At 28.3% G+C, this 23,678-nt stretch overlaps 1 protein-coding gene across 1 annotated transcript; it reads right to left on the bottom strand.

The window, feature by feature from the left end:
* Nucleotides 1-5,307: 5,307 nt before the first annotated feature.
* On the bottom strand, nucleotides 5,308-22,816 carry LOC111035532 (ankyrin repeat and SAM domain-containing protein 3-like). Its single transcript, XM_022317183.1, has 6 exons — nucleotides 22,519-22,816; nucleotides 15,792-15,987; nucleotides 8,098-8,216; nucleotides 6,283-6,452; nucleotides 6,044-6,173; nucleotides 5,308-5,477 (listed from the first exon to the last, which is right to left on the bottom strand). The coding sequence occupies exons 1-6, from the start codon at nucleotides 22,578-22,580 to the stop codon at nucleotides 5,393-5,395; spliced, it is 762 nt and encodes a 253-aa protein (XP_022172875.1). The 5' UTR covers nucleotides 22,581-22,816; the 3' UTR covers nucleotides 5,308-5,392.
* Nucleotides 22,817-23,678: the final 862 nt, after the last annotated feature.

Here is a 23,678-nt window from a genome sequence, read left to right as displayed (position 1 = left end):
CTTAAATTTATATTTTTCCAATTAAAAATTCAGTTAACTTTAATTCCTTTTACTTTATGTTTTTCTTCAAAATACATTTGTTTTATCCTACTATTGTTATAACTGAATATATTACATACACATTTTTTTTCATTTATGGTTGAATAGTTAACAATTTTAAGATCTGTAAAATATAATATAGGTATCAAATAAAGATTTCCGATATTATACAATAAATATTGTTTACAAATAAACCAGTTAATACACATTTAATAAATGATTAATATGTCGGTATGTATTAAATATTATTAATCATCACTTATAATAATAACATTAAATAAATAGTTTTGGACAAAGTACTTAAACTCAAGTCCAAACACTGAAAGCCAAGTCTCATTTTACATTCATAGTCATAAGTCGATTTAAGGTTTGATGCTGTCCAGGTCTTATGAAAAATTTGAATTATATATTATAATTATGTGCAATGACTCCATATTTTCTTTATTTCTATAATTATTTAGTGTATTCTATTTAATGTTTGAGTAACTTTTGAACCACTGAATTGTTTTCAATAATTTAAGTTGTATCAATATAATATTTTTTTTGTTCATATAAATGGTTGTCATTTGTTACATATTATGATAGATTCTATTATAATAAGTAGAAATATTTTGACTGAAACATTTTTTTGCAAGTAAATTTACAAATAAAACAAATCTTTGGCAAGGGCAGGATAGCTAGTCAATCATTAATATAACGTGAAATGTATTAATTTATTATAATGTAAATTAGAAGTTACACGTGTAACTACTAACTTGCAATAAGGTCACAGGGATAATGGTAAATAATTGCAAGGTATGTTTATAAAAATAGTAGGTAAATAATAAGCTGTGGTTGGTTTTCAATTTCCAGCACAATAGTGCCAAAGAATAAATCTATTTATTTAAGATAACTTCATTTAGTATTCAAGTTTATCAGCATTTTGGAGATGTCTTAAAAGATTTATTTTAGTTTTGTAACTGTATGACTGCACTGCCTGTACTACAGTATTTGAAAACTTATCCGTAAGCCCAAGAAGTCAATAAGTTCAGTATTTCAGTATTTCGATAATAGGTAAGTATTGAACACACTATGAAAAAATACTTGGTTATTGTAGTAAAAATTTAAAAAGCTCCTCGAGTAAAAAGTATATATCTGACGGTAAGGGCGGAGTGGCCGGTCTGGAAATGGGAATTTTTCAGACGGCTTGGACCATATTATGGCATGGTGGCCTGGCCATTTTGTAAGATTTTTTTTTTTTAATTCACAAAATATTAGTAAATGCTAAATGCGTCAAAAATTTGTTTCCATTAAATTATTGTATTACAAATATTATGCTATGTTTAGGTACGCATGCGTAAAACACCGAAAAGACCCTTCGTAAGACTATAACATAAAGACTAATGAATATTGATTTCCACTAATTTATATTTTTGCACCATCGTTCTTTACTCTTTAAAAATTTAAAATTTATAAGTTTCTTTAAAAACTAATGTGGCCGCTAAACTAGATTTGATCTCCGAACTAGTTGGTATTAAGGGTGGGATCGGCCCTCGAAGGGCGGGCGTAGGTTAAGTCGTTAAGAGTTAAGACACCCGTAAAGTTGCGTGTTAATCGTTTTTGTCCTTGCCTTTGTGTGTGAACTATATAGCTTAGGTATGAAATCATCAAACTCCCCCTCCCCCTTTTTACTAGACCCCGTTTTGGGAAACTATTCCTACCCATTGATACTATTTTAAATTATAAAATCAGTTCGGCCGCAACATTCAGTATGAACGCACGCACGTCGCTTTATTCGGCGTATCGCTCCGTTATCTCTGTGCTCTCTCGTTAATTAACATTATGAATACGCGTATTTTAGTCAACATAAATTATTTGTTTTTATTATAAACTTATAATGAACAACAGCGCCCGTAGTCCGGGCTTAAATTCTTCACGCACACCCAATTCGTCTAAAAGAAATTTGTCCAGTTCGTCGCTGTCGCCGAGTCTGACTGACAAAAAATCAAAAGTTTTTATAACACCAAATCGTTTTGCCGTACTCGCCACAAATGACTCCGGCGACCAAGAAGCCGCAACCACGCCCGCATCCAACTCGATGGACGTTCCTCCAGCGAACCAGCCTCACACCGTTCAGGTCAGAAACCCGGACATTCCACCTATCTTTATTAAAGGCATAGCGAACTTTTCCGCTTTCAATACCATCTTAAATAATATCACCAGCCCTAAAGGTTTCACCTGCAGGGCATCATCGGAATACCTCAAGGTTATACCATCAATTCGTATAAATTACAATAAAATCATTGACCACTTACATGAAACGGACGCCAGTTTCCACTCATATACCCCCCGTCACCTCCGCACCTACAGAGTCGCCATTAGAAACCTGCACTATTCCACATTAAACATCGACATCATAAACGCTCTGAACGAGCTAGGTCACAAAGTAAAGCACGTGTACAACGCCAAAAACTAAAACAAATCCCCCCTTCCACTATTCTTTGTAGATGTCCTACCTCAGGACAACAATAAAGAAATTCACGACATCACATCACTACTTAACACTAAAGTTAAGATCGAGAAACCGCATAAAAAGCGCAGCCCTCCGCAATGTCATAACTGCCAATCATACGGACACACGAAAAACTGTTGTGGTCATAAACCTAGATGCGTAAAATGCGGTGAAAATCACCCCACGGAAGACTGTTCCAAAGACTGCAACAGTCCCGCCAAATGCGCCCTATGCAGTGGGGACTACACTGCCAACTTTAAGGGATGCCCAGTATACAAGGCAGCTTCCCAAAAAGCTGCTCCAAAAATTCCACCAACTAAGCGCCCTCAATTCAAAGCTCACTCCACAGCAAAATCATACGCAGAAGCCACCAAACAACAACAACAACAAAACTCACACACAGAAAAATTCACCGACACCTGCTCCAGGCTTATATCTAATTTAAGCTTATTAATAAATCCTCTTATCTCCCTACTATCCACAGTATTAAATACTCTCATTACTAAAGGCATTATTTCCCCATAATTACATTTGTCCGGATTCCCGATTAAACCTATAACCTGTACATTAAATCACATATTATATTTTATACCATAGTTAGATAAGCTAATAGCTAATATTTATATTAAAAATATACATTATGTTATATTATGTTAATTTAAGCTACATTGTAATAATACTAAGTGTATTGAAACAATTAATTTGAATAAATGAAAAAAAAAAAAAAAAATTATAAAATCATGTACGATTTTACCCCAAACACTCATATACTGGTTTACTGGTTTACTCCACCTATGGGGCGGCTAAATCATTATTGAGTCCTTTTAAAAATTGGATTTTTTTCAGTAAATGTTTAGATTTTTTAAAAATGCAGAATTATCATTGAATCTAACAAATTTATACCTATTACAATTACGTAATCTCAATTTAAATGTTTTCAATTTTGTAAGTTCTGCTATCCTTTAAAGTTATGTAGTAGGTACCTACGGTTATGCCCGCGCCCATTCACACATTTTTCGACAGTGAACTGATGTATTTTATTATGTACCTACTTCAACTTGTCTCTAGAACTTATTTTATTACAATAACAGTTAAAGCACGTACAATGTTAGATAGTTATTTTTTATAGATAAAAGTATTTTGTTCCGCTCTCGTTTTCTCTCTTAAAAAAATAAAAATAAAAAATAAACTAAAGTTTTTAAAGGAATTTGTTCCAAGAATTCCTTTTTATGTGTGACGTCTGAGTACCTACCTATCAACTAATTGTCATTATGGTTTTACACATTGTGAAAGTGATAACAATAATATATGCTTACTATTATAGTGACAAATGTTCATATTTAATGTTATTCTGTACACAATTTTTCTTATAGCGCTGATCATAATAAAGGTATTATACATTTTAACATTTATATACGTATTCACTTCGAATAGTTTTTTCCTATTTATTGACAGATTATTGAATAAATGGAACACAACAAACCTTAATTATTGCACAATAAATAATTTTTATTCTTTTAGATAATCTTATTTTAGTTTGATCGTCAAATTTGTATGCCATTGACATTAGGTAGGTTAACTTAAACTCACTTTAAGAGTTAAGACTAACCCTATTGTTTATTTACATATTACATATGCCCGTCGATTATTACTGAATTGTCGAACGTCTCCTGTCGCGGAGGTCGGATGGGTAATATTAAATTATACGTTCACCCTTTCAAGCTTGTCGGGGCCGTCTGAAATTATCCTGACTGAGAAGGAAGATTTAAAAACGAAATTACCCACTTGCTCCTTATCAAATCTCTTGCAGAAAGTAATTACTCACTATACCCAATATGTCAGTATTAGTAGCAAATATAAGTGGTGGGCAAGGGTACTGAACCCTTTGGTTCCCAGACAACCTATATATTATAATGTATTTAAAAAAAAAATACAGTCAATACTTGTCTTCAATAATAATAATTAATTCGAAATAAGTATCATTTTCAACCACTCCACCAGGAAAAAATTTTAAGAATCCACTAGGTACTGCAAGTCCTTAGGGTTACATGTCTTCGGGACAATACGGTGAGTGTTAGTCTTGAGCTTAGGTCGTCTAGCCACTCTGGCCGTCCGCCTCTCTTGTCTCTACCCTTCTGACGGGAGAAGATGGATCTACCTTCTCAGTCCTCATACAAGTCCTACAATGTGACAAAATATGACCAGAATATCGGGAAGAACATTTATATAGCCTACCCACCCACAGCTTCTAGCCACGCTGTCAAGAGAGTTATCCAAACGTTTCTCGCTTTGGGGTTGCCTTTGATCGGGTGTGAGTTTTGCTGCAAAAACTGTAATCGTTCACCTTTATACTATGTCACAGTACGAGAGGAATGGACACTACGAACACTTCTCCCAGGTATCATTGAAAGAAGGTATTCCCTCCTCCGTCGTGCGAAGAGTGACAGCTCATGTACAACCTGAGAGCGTAAGACTTTCAGTTATGTTATGAACATAAAAATTAGAATTTAAAGCATCAATAATGATGTTTATTCATAATATGTACATACATCATTCATTGGTAAGTAAATGTACCAGACTAATGATTTCAATAATTGAAGAGATAAAAAAAATATGTTATCATGAAAATTTAATATATTTTTCACATTACTCAAAATTTCAAATATAATATCATGTAAAAATATATTTTAAAGTTATAAATTATAATATTTCAAAATAAAAAGGTAAGTATAAATAGTGTAATAAGTTATGTTAATTAATAAAAAAAAATACAAATAAAAATCATAAATATTTATAGGTAAAAATTATAAAAGTACATCAATACAGTAAAGGTTAATATAAAATAAAAAGTCTACGCAATTTTCAACTTCTTGAGTGTTCCTCTGATGTTCTTAATTCATTTAATTTGTCAATAGTCATAATTAACTTCCTCCTTGGACCAAATAAACTATAAAAAATTTAAAAAAAAAAATCATACCTAATTTGTATTATCAGTTATCTAGTGCGGATTCAATATATGTAGGTACCTGGTGGCTGGTACCTACATAAAAACATTACACTTCTTGCATAAATGTTTCAACGTTTAATTACTTCGATTAAATGTGATTATTTTAGGTCAAGTTAATATTTTAATACAATTACAATTTATACAAATATTAATATAGTTTCAATTTTAGATTACAATAAAGAAATTTCAGTAGACACATAAAACACGTATAAGTAAAGCTTAAAATTCAAATGCATTATTCAGTTTTATAATTGTGATTTAATTTGTTTAAAAAAAAGCATTTAGTAGGTATTCTAGAATAAAAGTCAAAGCAGACGTATTTTGAAACTATTTAAATACATGTATTTTAATAGGTTTACTTAACAAAAAACCCCTAAATGAAAATGGAAATAGGTAGGACCTTAGAACCACTGCTTATGCCACTGTCCTCGACCTTACTCAAATACAAAAAAATTTAATAATCATAACTTAAGACTGATGATTGTGTATATTTATTGTATACTAACTTTATACCGATATCTTTTAAGTCTTGCTCAGATAACTTCAAGAAATCATTATACCGGATGTTTCGTTCGTCGAACAGCGGCCAATATTTTTCCAGCGACAACTGTCTTAATAGTTTTTCTACGTGATAATCTATAATAATATACGACTATAAATAATTTCAGAATATTTAACTATAAAATAAACACTGTAGTGTGTTTATATAGTTAAAAGTATGCACATTTAGTGAAATGAAACACACCTAAACGTTCGTCACTTTGATGATCGATTTTGGCCTTTTCCATTTTTTCTGACCACATAGTCTTCAACACATTTTTTTCGTCTCTATTTTCATACTCGTACAACAATTTCATTACTCTCCGGAATCCTTTAGAGATAGCTGTCATAGTCATAGTCTTGCCGAAGTTGTCACTATAAAAACAAGTAGGTACCTACTATGTAAATGTATATTACAATCTAGATGCCTATAGTTAAGGTTTGAATTGTGGTGTTTTCCTGACTCCTATCGATGTAATATGTATTTTTCTATACGTCGGTTTTATGATTTTTAAAGTTTAAGTACCAAAATAATAATAGGTTCATTAATATTATTAATAAATTATGTAAGAAGTCAAACTGTCGTAAATTTATTGTAAATTGTATATTTACATTTTTCCAATTGACTACATTTATAAACAAATAATATAAAACCCCATCAACATATTGACTGCACCTACTTATCTAAAAGGTGTTTTGAAAGTTACGATATCCTACGTATAAGCACATCAGATGTATCGTTAATTTGTTAAAAATTGATCCAAAGTGTTATTAAGAGGTTTTTCAATTAAAATTTAAAGTTGCAGTAAGTATAAATACTGTTTTAGAAAAAAAAAATGTTATATTCAATTCATTTCTTCACACCATTTAGATTTGAAAAATAAAACACACAATGCAAGGAAATACGAATATCACGATATTATTTATATTTTGAACTTCAAATATTTTTTTTTTTTTTGTATTAGCCTCTAGTAAAAACTAACTTCGAATAGTTAAACCTTAAATAACTCTTGTCATTATTTATACAATACATGTATTACTTACCTATATAAAGGTAAAAAACAAAACAGGCAGTTATAGGTAGGTATATCGTGTCATTGTACAATGTACATAAATAAATTATTAAAAACCAATCTTGTATGCTTAGAATCTACTTATAATAATCTTTTTATATTTTTGTAACATATTTTATAAATACCGTGGGACATGGGAGACTGGGAGAGATACATTTGGTTATGGACTATACTACTATAGTGACAGTTTACCTGTCAGTTTATGTTTATTTTATAAATCGGGCGGCTGTATAATTGCAATAAAAAGTTCCCACCCGTTCCTGCTTTTTGAACGAAGGAAAAAAAGGTTTATCTTATAAAACGCAATGAAACCATATTATATTTTTTTTACTGGTTAATTTTTTATATTGTTTTATATTTGATAATTTTATTTTAATATATTTGAATGTTTTCTGTTTTAAATTAATTAACTCTAGTTTAGGATGGTATATACTAAATTAGAACTTTGAATTGAGTAGTTAAGTTATTCGGATAAGAATCTTTCAAGTCTAATATAAATTTTTGATCAATATAACTTAAACCCTCGTCATATTAAATGGATACATTTTTTTCTATTAATTTCATTATTGAATATAAATTACGCATAAAATGACATGTTATAAAAATAATTAGGCGGTAAAAATATGATGAGATTGTTAAATTGAGATAGAATATTGTTATAGGTATGTGTAGAAGTGTATTCTAGTATTAGTTTTAAATAAGTTTTGGAGTTCAAGCCAACACACAGATATTTTGTTATTATGAATTCAGTATCATTACTTAACTAAAGTATCTACATAAAAACTATTTATATAATCTTTTAACTACAAAATATGTTCAAGTGTAGATGTACTATTACAGTCTATGGGTTAGGTTAGGTAATTATTAACCTAACCTAACCTATCATTGTATTGTATACACATAAGCTGCAGTGCATTTTGAGTTCATCAATAAAAGAATCTACTAACATTACGTTACAATTGGCTTGTTTTTCAATAAAATACTCCAATATTTCTTCTTGATTGTATAATACCGCATAAAACATTGCAGATCTGCCTAGTTTATCAGGCATCTCCAAAATGTCAACCTAAAAAATTCGTTTAATTAATATTCGTATAATATGCCATTTTAATTCTAAGAACATTTCGATCATGTACATTTGTTCAATCGAAATAGTCGGCGTTTAGTGGTGCCTACATTTACAGTGGCTACAAAGATAACATGCCACACTATCTATAGGTACACTCATTAATTTGGAGTCTTTAGAATGCATGGCAATACTTAACGATGCAATTACACCAGTTTGCAGCGTCCGTTCAATTATCGATGGCAAAAATGTGACTGTGGGTAAATTTGTCTTTCGGTACCAGGCTCTTGTATATTGTCCACCTCAAATACTACATGCCGATGGGAAAAAAAATCAACTCAATTGTTGAATCATTAGAAGTTATAACCTGTTAATCCCCACTCCAAATCTTAAAAAAAAAATATATGAAATCAATGCACGCACTACTGGTTCCTGGAGATGACCATTATAGACGGCGGTGGCTCGTTGGATCATCTAACGAATATATAGATGTTTGTCACGAAGGAAGAATATCGCCAGAGTAGGTGTAACTGTGCAAGTAGATAGAAAACGTATATTGAGTGGGAAAATAGTTTCGCAAAGACGAGTGGCCTCAATATTGACAAGGGTTTCACTAAAAAATAGTTATAAATAATAAATATTCGCAAAAGAATGCCGATTCGAGTAAGATATATGACTTATAATAGTATAATGGGTCTATAGAGGTTGGCGACTAACGAAGGCAGAACTGACAAAACGCAATAGACATGTGTGTAGTGTTAAATGTGAAAGCGATCGGCGATCGCAATTATTTGAATGCATTTTTCATCTTAGATACAGTTTATGCTTATAAAATAGTTTACATAAAACGTTACTTACTACAAAAGAAACATACATATTTCAGTTAAATACCAATAGAACATTTTAATAAAAAAGAAAAATAGTTAATCACTAATCATTAACTGAGCAGTATTATTACTTCAGGCATGAGTACCTATATTACGTCTTAATCGACTTAATGAATAGATTTTTGAACACACCTCTTGTTTTCGTATCGCTTTTTCAAATTACTAATGTTATTAAAATTAACCATTTTTAAACAGATAATTTTATTGTGTATAATACAGAAGTAATTATTATAATAATAGAATCTAAAGTAAAATAATAAATATTTCATGAGTAGAAAATTTGAAAAAAAAATTAATTAAATATTATTAAACATAGACTTTCGGACCCAAATCATCATAGGGCTAGGGCTTATCAGTGTGTTTAAAAAGACAGGAAAACTCGCGTTGTTCCTATTGTGGGCAGCGTAGGTGCCGAGTGTACCTATAATTGTCATCGAGTATGCGCGGTATAGACCACAATAATGAACCTATAAAACTTGATTAAAACGATGATAAATTATTACATATGAAAAACGATTCTAAGCATTCTGTCAGCCTGTTTTATTATTTACTAAGTATATTTTGTATTATTATATACTTGAATTGCTATTTTGAATATTTTTTATTATTAGTAATACGGTAGGTTTAATTAATTGTTGACAAAAACATTTCATTTATTATGTTTTTAATTATTATAGTACTCGTAGTATATTATACTTATGTCATTTATAATTTTTATTAATTTAACGTAATATTGTTTTTTGTTTCCCCGGTTATTTTTATATTTAATCACAATATATTTTTCTATTTAATTGAAAACTTAATACAATAAAATCAGTGTATCTTATTAGTTATTACATTTGAACGTTGTCTTAAATATTTATACAAATCTACGATCCACCTAATTATATTTTTGAAACAATACATGCGGTTACTAAATGATAGTAGCACCGTAGTAGAGCCTGTACTTTTCAACTGACTAAACGTGACCTAACGTTTCAGTTTTCTTTTGTCTATTCACCGTACCCATAATATGTTTAGTTTTTTTTAAGTATAATGCCGTATTCATCAAACAGTGTTGAAAACTGGTATACCTGTGTAAAGCCTACACAAAGATTAATTTCACACATCAGTTACAAAATTATGTACAAAACAAATCGTTTATACGGAAATTTTCCATAAACTGTTAGTTGATCATCATTTCCATCATCAATAATTTATAAATTTACATTAAGTACTTGTATGTGTTTTACTAAAACGAATACAAGTCACACATAATTATTTGATTCCACCTTCTTTCACAAAAACCATATCATGGGCAATTTTTTCTACCTAGCGGTTAAAATATTCACTTGATTGTTTAAAATATTATTAATATTATCAATAAGTTATTGTATATTTGGAAATTATGATTAATTACCCGTCGTTAAAAAAATGATAATTTCCATAGGTATTGAAACCAAAATAAAAACTTATGAATACCTGTTTAGTGTGTACCTACAGTACCTACAAATGATTCGTATATATACATACTGAATATTATAATATTATATTATAATCTATATGGGCGATTAAGAATTGTCTATAAATCATTACTAGGCCAAAATATTTGTACAACACTAAGACAACCTATCTGTTTATAATGAAATTTAAATTAACCTTACATTATTCACTCGAAACACAACTCTTAATTGATGGTTCTTGAAAATAATTTTTTTTAAATTATTTATTCTAATCTTATACTTTCGTGTAATTCTTATTATAAAAATTGCACTAAGGATTTTTTAAATGCAATTTTAATCGATCGATCAAAAGATAACCAAATAAACAGCTTACACATTTTTTTAAACTACCTTGAGTCAACACACAACATAACATGGTTGGACCCCGGGGGGTCACTAATAAATATGACTTGTATAGTCAAGACGCATGATACAGATTATCATATTATTTCTCATTCTCTATTATACAGTGCTATGTAATTTTGGTTGCCTACATTTATGATTATCAGGAGATAGAAACATAAAGTAATAGACGAAAATAATAGATGATATTTTAATATTTTATTTTATCATTTAAAATAAAATATACTTGAAACAAATTTTCACCAAACATTTTAAAAATATGATTCATCGTTAGTTTTACTATAATGTTATAACTTTTATAAGCCTTTTTATATTATATTTATACAAATATAACTATTAGGAACTCGGAAGTAGTAAGACATTTTTTTCTGTAATGGTGTATTGTTTTATGTTTTGTTAGAGACTATTATTATTATTATATATTTTGATAGATTTTATTCTATTGAGATTTTGAGTTCATGGTGTATATTGGAACAGATTAAAAAAATTGTTTATATTTATATTTTAATTATTTTTTATATTATAATTTATTGTACAATAATTGATTAGATAACAAATAGAACATTAGGTTGATTAGGATTTATAAAAATAGTTTTTATAAGTTTTTACTTATAATCTTTTAAATAAGATTTATCAAACATGTTATTTTCATGGTTTCCGCAATATTTGGAAGTATAGAATATCTTAATGTAATTGTTCAATTTTAAACTATTACATTTTTCACTCTGTCAAAAAGCTCGAATATTTAATACAAGGTTTTTCATAAGTTGTTATTACTGAAATTAAAAAAAAATTTGATCGTTAATTTACAAAAGTTATGAGAGTTTGAAGTTAGAATTTTTATGACATTGTATATTCACTCATCAAATAACTATTTCTCCTAGGTCCTCGAACAATTTTCTTATTTCATTGTTATTTCAAAACCAACAACTGTAGATACTTGACAATTTCATCAAATATCTACAATAATATATTTTATACATGGTATATTTGTCAAGATATTTTGCCTCTTTTTATTTTTTAGTTTTATGTCTATAAATATCGATATAACTGTTTAACTTAGTCAAAAAATTGAAAATGTAATGTAAATTTCTTTATTCTTTATACTTATTTAAAAATATTCAATATCTGTATATGCTCAAGTTTTTTTTACATACATTTGAAGGTTAAATATTAATAAAATTCGCCAAAATGAGCAAATTGTTTTGGAGTAAAAAATGTATAAAATTATCAATTTTTATAGTTAAGGCTTGAAAATTTAATAAAATGTTCTTCATCATTAGTCATGCTGAATACTACAAAAAGTTAAAAATGAATATTATAATGTTAAATTGTAAAATTAATTACTAATGGAAATATAAATTAAATATAAAATATCGTAGGCTAACTAATATGATAAAATATACTTGGTAATATTGGCTTACGAGATGTCTCCAGTCAGAATTGTTTTTCGTTTATATTGATAAATCATTGAATTCAAATTTAACATCGTCGTTAGTGACTCACTAGATCAGTTACCAGGTATACTGTACATTACTGCGTTACCCGATTGCTACTATTTTCACGAATTTAAGTGCCTGTACCAACTTTCTAGGTTCAAATATGGTTGAGTAATAGCATTATGAATATTAGATTATATTATTTACATGTCAACTACGAAAACGCTTCTCTTACTAGCATCTCCACGAAAACTTCAAGCTGTTGCGCTCTAACTTCATATCCAATAAACGAAAAGGAACGAAATTTTAAATCTAAAATACGAAGTCACTGGATACATGTTAAATATTATTTGTGTATTAAAAATAATAAATCTTCCTAAATAATTATAACATAATCTGTTCATCACAAAATTTAAGAATCAGACAGTATATTATACACAATGTAGATTGTAGGCACATAATATGTATATCTACGTAAACGATAGTCTACACTGAAAACAATAATTTCATATAAAATGTCATCAATATGATAAAATTATACATCATCTATTATTCCACAGTTGTATGTTAAAATTGTTATTCAGTTATATGGAATGCGAGGCCAAATTTTGCGATGGTGAAATCCGGTGTGTAGGAAATGTACCAACTCTGAGAATTATATATCGATATGAGAATTGTCATAATAAGAGGGAACAGCATATCTACGTAATTTGTTTCTTAGCTGGAACACATAAATAGGGCCTAGACCCGGAATCATTTCATTCGTGAATGACGCACAGAGTTGGTGTCAATTGAACTTTGACGTCACCCAGTCCTAAGCTACAGATATTGTGAAACACTTATTAAAATTATTAAATAACACGTATTTTACTATTATTAATTGCCGAAATGTATTTTAACTTTAAGCAAAGTTTTATCCATTTTAACGATTGTTGATATTAGTACGAAACATTTCTTTGTCCCTATTTTATTTTATTTTATTATTATGTATATTATATAGTATTACTGTATTAGTTAGGTAATTATTAAACTATTGGTACAATGATAGAATTTTTTACTTATATTAATACTGATAAATCATAATGTATATAATATGTACATGTTAATTTATTTTATGATATCGTATATTCGTGTAAAAGAGTTAATGGTTACAGAAGATAAACTAATAATCAATTAAAAAGACACAAAAAACTTATGTTTTAATAAAATTAACTTTTTTATGTTTGAGTATTGCCACCGTATGATACAAAAGAGCATGATTAATACTTTAATAATAATTTAGATTTAAATAAAGCCTAGAGTAGTTGTTAGTAAATTAAAAGTTTTAAAGAGTTAAAAATTATAACCATTGTCATTAATTAAATGGTAGTTACCTACTCATTTTGTGCAGTTACAGTGTAATAGGTATCATGATCCTATCAACCAAATTTTGAAAATTGCTTATTCATTTTTAATATAAAACAATGTACTAGTGTACTACAATATATCACATATCATTTACAACTACATATACTACGCATTAATATATAATATAATATTAATACCTAACTTATAGGTACTTGGGTTCGACACTAGTATTTTTAACCAATATTAACCATTAGGTAAGGTATGTATGCAGTTTTCAGGGATACCTTATACACTTATATGAATATGTATGTATAGTAATATTTATTGTGGGTACATATTTATAGGTGATTACCTGGGTACATGACGTATGGGTTGTCATTTGAATTTGAATTTAATTTTATAATAGTTAATTTAAACTTTTTTAACATATTTGTAGACATTCAAATCAGAATAAATCATCTGAAACAATTAACATTTTTTTCTGAAACGTATAGCACTGCAGAATCTTCATTCCATGGATATATAGTTATATATAAACGGTATGTAGATACCTTCCTATTTTACATTAAATAAAATAGTGTGGCAGATTATTTAGTGAAAATTACAAAATCAAATCTACATAACACTTATAAATCTATGCACTTATAGATGATATGATGACTGTTTGTTGTTCGATGATATACATCTAATAATATTAATACATTTAAATATTATACGAAACCATTAATCGATATCTTTAGTTTACCATAATAATGTCCACCTTTCCGGTATATTTAAACGCATTAAAATATCTATTCATAAATACCATAATCGTGGACTAAATAAGTGATCACATATTATATTTCCTTTTTCCAACGCAAAAATGTAATGCTTTTTACGTGTTTTTTTTTTATCCTCTCAACTGACCTTCCCACTCGGATACTGGCTAAATACGAGTTGATTTTTTTTTCTATATCCACAAATGTGCTAAATATAATTATATAGCGTCCGAATGAAATATCTTGATAGCTGAGTTTTTTCCGGATCAAATGTCACTTTAAATACCACCATGCAAATTACGCGAATAAAATACAACGAAACTAGATGTCCGTGCATGAATGAGCGGGCAACGACGCGACGGCTCCGTTGTTGGTGGAACAAATAAAATCATTTTAATTTATTCATGTGGTCACGTCCTTATGGTCGGCTATTTTAAAGAAATATGACGTTGGTTAAACACTCCATTACATACGTTCGTTGTATCCGTGAACTATAATTAAATATAATATAAATTATATATTCAACATTGTTCTTCTTATGCAGGGAAGAAATTGTCTTCAAACTCCGGTGGGTAAACGAAATGTTTAAACCGTCAATAAGTCAATATACCGCGGATCACTTAGGTGAGTATTTAAATTTAATAATATCCTTATGCACATGTTATAATAAAATTGTGTTATTTAAAATATTTATTAAGTATTGAGCAACGGTTAAATTTTAAAATAATTGTTAGTTTTTCTTGTGCTTATAATCTACAATATTTATTACCTAGGTACTCTGAGATTATAACACTATGGAATTTTATTTGGTACATTTAATATTTTAATACGAACAATTATGGTGGTTATATTTACTTTGATAAAATATTAATTGTATAAAAATAATGTATAACAACTATAACACAAGTTATTTTTGTGCAAAAAAATATAAATAAATAGATTAAACGTGTATATGTAAATAGGCAATGATTTAGGTGTATAGAATGAATATTGATTTTCATGCAGACACCTATATTATTTGTACTCAAAATTGGAAGATATAATTATTAATTTAATATTTGGCGCTATTTATTTGAAATCCAAAAATTACATATTATAATCAATAATTATCAAGTATTACAATATTTTTAATTGGTACTTATTAATAAGAGATTTCTATTCAAAAAAATATTGAAACTTAAAATTAATTTTTTTCTTTTAGTGTTTTGAACATTATTTAATTATTGGAAACTTACAATCTTATTGTAAGAATAATTATATAATAAAAATAAAAAATAAAAAATAAAATATTTTTACTTACGTGAAATGTTTTCTTCACTATGGATACGTTACCGGACATGGTTGCAATCATTAAAGGTGTTTGTTTATCGTTGTTGATCGAGAACAATGTTGTTGGATCTAAATCTATTATACGATCTACAAGATTTTTGTTCCCATAATAGCAAGCATACATTAGGCAAGTCCATCCTTTTTTATTTGCCATATTTAAATTGTTGCTGGGAAATAAATGTTTGAAATTTAAATTTAGTAAACAGCCAAAATATTATTTTAATGATAAATGTAGTAATACACCTATTCCTTTCTTAATCACGAATTTCAAGTTAAACATATACAATATACATAGATAAATAAATGGATGCAAACCATACTATTTTTATTTGCTAATATTTGGGTACATTGAAAATATGAAAATATTATAGGTAGGTATAATCAGTCATAAAACTTAATTTAATTTACTAAAAAATTGTATTTTGTCTCAAATATCTTTCCATTGCAGAATTTTATAGACAAATTTAGGATCCACGCAAGAATAGAAAACAAGACAAAACTTAAATTCAAATTTTCTCAACACAGAATTAACAATCTAAATTGTTTTTAAAAACAGAAACTAGTGTGGACTCGGCATAAGAGCTTTAAACTAGAATTTATGAGTAGTATCCGCTTAATTACTATAATATTATATCATATTTAAGACCAATATTTTAAAACCAGTTTTCTTTGCAATTACACCTTGCTCAGCACTTTATTTTTGAGAACCAATAATTGTTGAATGATATTATTTTATGGTTTTGGAGCCAGTTGAAAATTTTTTTTGGGTAGCCAATTTAATTTGGATTGTTCTTAATATGAGAGGATCCAATTTGATATTCCCCTCTTTAAAATCAGCCATTGTACATACAATTCTCATTTTCTCTTGTTGAATAAATACAAAAATTCGTACACTAAAGAGTTTTGAGAAAATATTACTTTCTATAAAAATATAATATATACTATTCTAGATTTTATTCATATAAAATAACATTTAGCGAAAAACATGTTCATTTTTTTCTGATACAGGCATAATATTTAACAAGATAATTTATAATTAATTCGAACTGTAGCCTGTATATTAGAAATGTACAATATCTCTAGTGACTTGTTGTAAACGTTATGGGAGTGTTATGCTTAAGAAGAGGGATGGCTTAAGGCTTGGTGGTAGTATATAATTTGTTGTCATAACATTTTTTCGAATACCCATCGTATACAAGTAACATGTATTAAATTACTATTATTTGAATTAACTGTAACAATTATGTTGTCATTCCAGAAAAAGTGCTACAGAAAAACTCAATAAACTATAATTATATATTTTTTAACAGTCTACCCACGTTTAGTACATATTGAAAAGAACACTGAGTAAAAATTATCGTATTTTAATAACAACGAATTAAACTCAAAGGATATTTTATATATTATCATAGCTATTTCTTCAAATTTATTATCCATTTTTAAAGTGTAGCTATGTATAATTTAAAATGGGTACATTTAATAATATAATTTTGTAATACATTGTATTTATATAGGTATATGTAACCAACCAATAGGTACATGAATGTGTAAATTATTCTTAAACTTTTTAAGTAAATAAATATTGATATATATACACGCAATATTGTAATCTATTGAGATTAATATAGGAATAGGAGTGTACATTTAGTTATAGAATAAAATATAATTTTCGATGTTGAAGTGACTTGACTAGAAATAATGAGGAATATTCCAAATGTATAACTATAAAATGAAAGTTTATTCTATTGTATATGTTTGAGATAAAATATTTAATATTGATTAGTTGAAATGAAGGTACCAAATGATCATACTCAGATCATAGCCATAAGTCTTCAAGTTTCCACAGAAAAAAATATATATAATTCGATAAATCATGATTAGTAGTCACTGGTAATGTAGGTATGTCTGTTTGGCAATGTCTTCTAGGGACAATGTCTTCTAGGGACAATGCGCAATGCAGTTTATTATTTTTTAAAAGAGTTTTTTTGTAATTTCTTTTATATTTTAGTTACAGGCACCTTAAGCCTAAAGCAACAATGCAAGACGGAATGTAGACATAAGTTGTTAGGGGCATTTGTCATATTGCTTAACTAAACTAAGTGACGGATGGTGCACTATGAGTCAAGTGTGCACTACTATTATACATTTGAATGTGATGATAACTTATACCTGATGTTAGAAAAAACAATTTTGAGCAGAGGATTATGGTTTTATATATCATTTATAGCAATATTGCACTACCTATCTTTAATGTTATTTTAAGAAATTGATCCATTTTCTTCACTTACAAATGTGCTGTGATATCATTGATTTATGATTATACATATTAGTATTTAATATTTACAATCTAAGACGATATCAATAAATCATGGAGTATCTATACCATGTATTAACTATAGTGTATATGTACTAAATATAGATTTGTATTATTACTAGCGATGACATTTTTAACTTAAAATTTCAGTAAATACGTTTGGTCTATTTTAAAATCGTTATTGAAAACCATATTTTAATATACCTAATGATTTTAATAATATTACTGATATATTTAAAATTATGATTTGATTTATCTACTAATATTTACGCCTATATTAATATCTATAAGAATCACTCTTAACTCTTAAACCTAGGTTGAGATATTTATATCGAGAATATAATATACATATTATGACTAGAACCTGAAGATTTCTGAAGTATGCGTTTAATGTGAACATATTATTATATAATATTTTTGTAGCAAGATCTGATCTCTACAGCACTAATCGTTATGACGTTATAAACATTATTAAATTATGATAATTACGCCTACACTGTTCATACTGGTATTCATGTAATTGGTTTTATTGTCAAAAAAAAAAAAGAATAATAATAAAAATAAAAATCAGTATCAAAAACCGATACATGTTCGTGTTATAAATAACTATATTGTATGTGTGTAAAATTGTAAACTGCATCAACCCACAGGCGGAACAAGCGAGTAAAAAAATGTATAAAATAAAATTTACCACTAAAAGCCAGGGGGCATGATTGTACTCTCTACTTGCCTTCTCCCTGTTATAGACGACTGCCCTTGGACGTTGGAATGCAGTGGGAGATTAATCGGAACGCAGACCCCAACTGTGCAAAATGGCTTAATGCAAAATTAAAGAAAAATTATCTTTAAAGATTCATGTTAGATATTTAGATCAGGAATAATTAATAGTTAAATATATTGAAACATGGTAAGTACAAGTTTATAAGTTATTTTTTATATTGATACCCCGATTATATTGTATCTATACATTTATGCTTTTAGAAACAGGGTTTTGGTCTCGTTAGGTATATTTATTAAAATCTCTAAAATGTATTTATAATAAATTCTTATCATTTTATAAAATATATAAATATCTATGTTATTTAAGTTATATATAATTATTTGTGTTTAATTTTTATTAGGTGATTAAATAAGTAATGATTTTTAAAATGATTTTATAGAGAAATATCTTAAGCCTTAGCTTAATAAGTCAGTTAAATACAGAACCATATTGCATTAAAAAGTGTAATTTTTTTGTGTACCTACTTATATAATTTTCAAATGGGTGTCTCTAATTTCATCGGGAAATAAATTTATTCTAAAAAGAAATCATAAGCGAAAAAAATTATCACGTATTAGACAAACTTTTTATCTGGTAAGTTGTTTTATTCCAAAGATATTGATGACACATGGATCAAAAATCATATTAACACATAACGGATTTAAAATTTATTTGATATCGCTTCTCTGTAGTCTGTGAAGATACAATGCCAACAAGTTCCTAACACTGATCATAATCTATGACTATTGACTACCTATCTAAGTATAATATTACTTCATATCATTATGTATACCGACTATGCCATAATTGTGAAACGTATACTTTAAAACCAATAAACTAATAAAAACAGTAATCAAATTAAAAAATAATATGACGGATTTCACGATTTAAATAAAAATATTTTATTACTACCAATTGGTTATTGAAGGTTTTTCACTCCTGTAAATGGTATGACAGATCAATGACACATATCGTCAACAAATAACAATAATAAAAGGAAAATTACCTCTTTGATATGTAATATTGCAATGATTATTTCAAACAATTACCAATAATAGATAATAGTATAAACTATGAGATGTATAAAGAAATATAAGTATTTTATATTTTACAAGAATAAAACATTGTTTCTTTATTCCCATATGGTCATATTTGTTAGTTGTACCTATGTAATTTATTCTTGTTATTATAATCCAAAGTCATGTTTTATTTAATTTAACAAATTATGAAAATATTATTTAGGTAGGTAATTATATTCCTAATATGTAGTTTTAAAATGTTTGATCACTGAATATTGAAAAGTTTTTGATAGTTTGAATATATGTATTTGATAACCGAAATAAGTTTCACAGTTTCACTTTCACAAGTGTGAGATAGTTACATAGGTATTAATTTTTTTTTTTAAGTTAAATTTTATCATACAGTTCCGTTTTTCTTAAGAATTTGATCATATTGTTGATGTTTTTTGTGTTTGGACTTTATGCTACGTCTATATTATGTTGGATAGGGTGTTGTATTTTCTGAGGTCCCTAATATATTAATTGCATTCTGCTATTACGTGTTTTACTGTTAGGTTAACACGTATGGAAAATTGTTTATTTCGTTACCTACAATTTAATTGGTACCGATTTTTATGTTTAGGTACTAATCAAGGTACAAATGTATTCATCAGATTTTTTTTATGAAGTGTGAAAAAAATTATAGGTAGGTACTTCATTTTAGATTTAATAAAAACATTGTGGAACTTTTGATATCTAAATGGAATTTATATATTTTTTAAAAAACAATTTAATTAGTCATATGCACAAGTTAAGAAAGCACACATTGCGAGCGTTCTAAATTCCCGGTTTCTTAACTTATTTTAATGCAACGCAATAAACTATGATCTAATATTTTAATACCTATATAATTTAAATATCTGCAGGAATACAATCAATCGTAACTATGTACAACACTACAACAGTCAATAAATATAATATATCTTAAACATATTAATATCAACAATCGTAATTAACTCGAATCGGACGGACATAACAGGGATATAAGGCTTTTTCAAATTTATCTTCTTAGATACCTAAACCTTTTATTAATGCGAATCCTCTATTGCTATATGGTAATTGACTTTATATCAAATCAATTTAAACACCATCAGTTCTTCGATAGAACATTAACTATCTAGAATTATAAAATAATATCTTAAATCAATTGTATTATTTGTAGCATAGTTAATTTTAAATTTATTAAAACTAATTAGGATTGCGATTTGTAATTGAAATCACATTTTGATTACTTTTATTGTGTTACAATAATTGTTAGCGATTCGATTGACGTAGTTATTCAATAATTTGTTGCATTGTAAATTCGTTATTTTATTTTTGAATGAAAACATGTAAAATGTTCTTTTAATAAATATAATTACGTAGGTAGGTACCTCTCAGTTATTACTTATCTCTATCAGCGATATGAATGATATGATTTTATTTAGTTTATTTAATGTATATAATATATTATAATAGTGTAGAACTTTAAGTCTGTAGACTATACTTTATAGCAATAGTACCCAACTCGTGGCCCTCGAAGGTATACGCTATGTGGCCCATTATAATTTTTCAAAACAAAACAAAATATTTAAAAAAAAAAGTAAAATATTACCTAACCTTGATTTGTAATCTTTTCAATAGTCAATAAAAGATAAGAAAACAAGTCCAATATGTACCTACATGTATTGCACATTGTATACCTACTATGTGCAACAAAATTATATTGATGGATTGAGATTGGGATTATTCGTACTCTTATTATTTGGTGGCCCGCTCGAAGATAAAATTGTTAACCAAAGTGGCCCGCAGAGGAAAAAAGGTTGGGCAACACTGCGGTTTGTAGTGCTGAATGCCCATTTAAACGGCTATGAAGGTCTGTTTCACTAAACATTACTAGTGTAGTACTACTATAATGTATAACATACAATAGTCAGTAGGCACCTACTTGCTTGTTTCATTTAACGAAATTTGTATTAAAATTAATCAATATATCTTTACAAAAATATTACGGCATTATTATGAAACGCTTTAATTAATTTAAATCGAGATTAAACATTATCGGTAGGTGCCTATTAACGGCCGGCGAGGTAAAGCGATTGTCATCGTACTGATAGATACGCGTATTATTGATGTTAGCTCTAAAACACACGTTTATTACTGTTATTATTATTTCCGTTACTGTCGTTCGTAAGTAAAACATGATGTGGTACTTTTTTTTTCCATACATATTATATTCCGAAGGGTATAATCAAAAAAATGGTCAATGGTAGTTTCAGACGTTTAATATCGAGATTTTTACGTTTATGTTTAAATTGTATGTTCAAGTAGGTTATATACTTATATCATATTATGTATATATCTATCACAGACACACGATATCATAACCGATTGAAGCGTGTACCTTCTTTCTATATATTCGTATATACCTAGGTACGTATTTTGATGATGGCGACCACAGATCGCAACAAAGATAAATATGTTTAAATGTAGAAAACTATCGGCTGGAATTTCGAATACAAAACATACGCTAACCCTTCGTAAGTACATAAAAGTTTCTTAACATATAATTGAATATAATCATTACCTTAGAGGCAGCATGTCAATCACCTTTGGGTGATTCAGTGTACACGCTGTGTGCAGGTCCATGATCTGGTGCGATCGACGTGTGTGTAGCCAAAACAATGTAAGATAATTATTGTTTTTGTCAAATAAAACGTTGTCCGTATGAATGCAGTAATATAAAGTAGTAAAATTCACGAAAAAAAGAACATATCAAAACTGATCATATTTATGGTGACCGGGTCCGGCATTTAAAATGAGAGAGCATACCCACATTCGTGTGCCGGTTGTAGCATATTGTTGTTCGCATCACGATTCACAGTGAACTATCAATCAATGATAATATTGTTAATATAAGTAATATCTTATCGTTATTCACCGATGTTCAAATACATTCGACAATCGGTATTTTGTTTAAACAATTTATTTCTGTCTACCATTTTGTTGTGTTTTTTTTTTTATATTGTTGCTCTATAAGCCGACCGGTCGTGTCACGCTAATTACCGGCTCTTTTCCACACAAACCGCTCCGGGCGATTCGATAATTAGGAGCAATCTTCATGCGGAAAATTTTGTTAATTTTAGATAAATTTTTTTATATATATGTACATAATATGTGTATCGTGTTGCGCACGATTTCTTTATTACACATGTATGATAGCTTGGGGAATGCTCAGAGGAATAATCTCGGGTACACACACACACACACACACACTATACGTATGGCATATCGTACGATCGAAGTAATTTACGCTGTATAATAGGACGTACATACAGCGCTGCTGCTGTAAAAATATTCCCCACACGCATCAATAGACATTCTGACCACCTTGAGTTGAGTTCTTGAGAATGTTAGGGTAGAATACACGCCACAGAGGGGATCGCGTCTGACCCATACCGAAAGGTTCGTGTCTGTGACGAATTCGGATTTCCAAGACTTAGGTATGTTTTTTTTTTATATTTGTCATGGAATATTGTGAGAGAGTGAATTTTCCATTTACCGAGGCGGTCAGACCTATAGGTTCCGAATTTAAAATTTAAATTCAAAAATAATATGTACCTATTGTTGTATCCATATGATAACTTCTAAATTGTAAGACGCACATAAAACGCAATATTATTTTTCTTCATAAAAACTAAACATAATAATATTATATACAATACAATATTACAATACATTCATATT

The sequence above is a fragment of the Myzus persicae genome, unplaced genomic scaffold (assembly GCF_001856785.1).
Source record: "Myzus persicae strain clone G006 unplaced genomic scaffold, MPER_G0061.0, whole genome shotgun sequence".
Taxonomy (NCBI): domain Eukaryota; kingdom Metazoa; phylum Arthropoda; class Insecta; order Hemiptera; family Aphididae; genus Myzus; species Myzus persicae.
This window is presented reverse-complemented; position numbering and strand designations above follow the sequence as displayed.

Excerpts from the sequence above, each read along its gene's own strand:
- LOC111035532 (XM_022317183.1), bottom strand. The coding sequence starts at position 22,580 with ATGGACCTGCACACAGCGTGTACACTGAATCACCCAAAGGTGATTGAC. Across the intron at positions 8,217-15,791 it reads TAGTGAAGAAAACATTTCAC|GTTGACATTTTGGAGATGCC; the intron begins GTAAGTAAAAAT and ends CGAATTTTTTAG. Across the intron at positions 6,453-8,097 it reads CAAGCCAATTGTAACGTAAT|TGACAACTTCGGCAAGACTA; the intron begins GTTAGTAGATTC and ends TTGTTTTTATAG.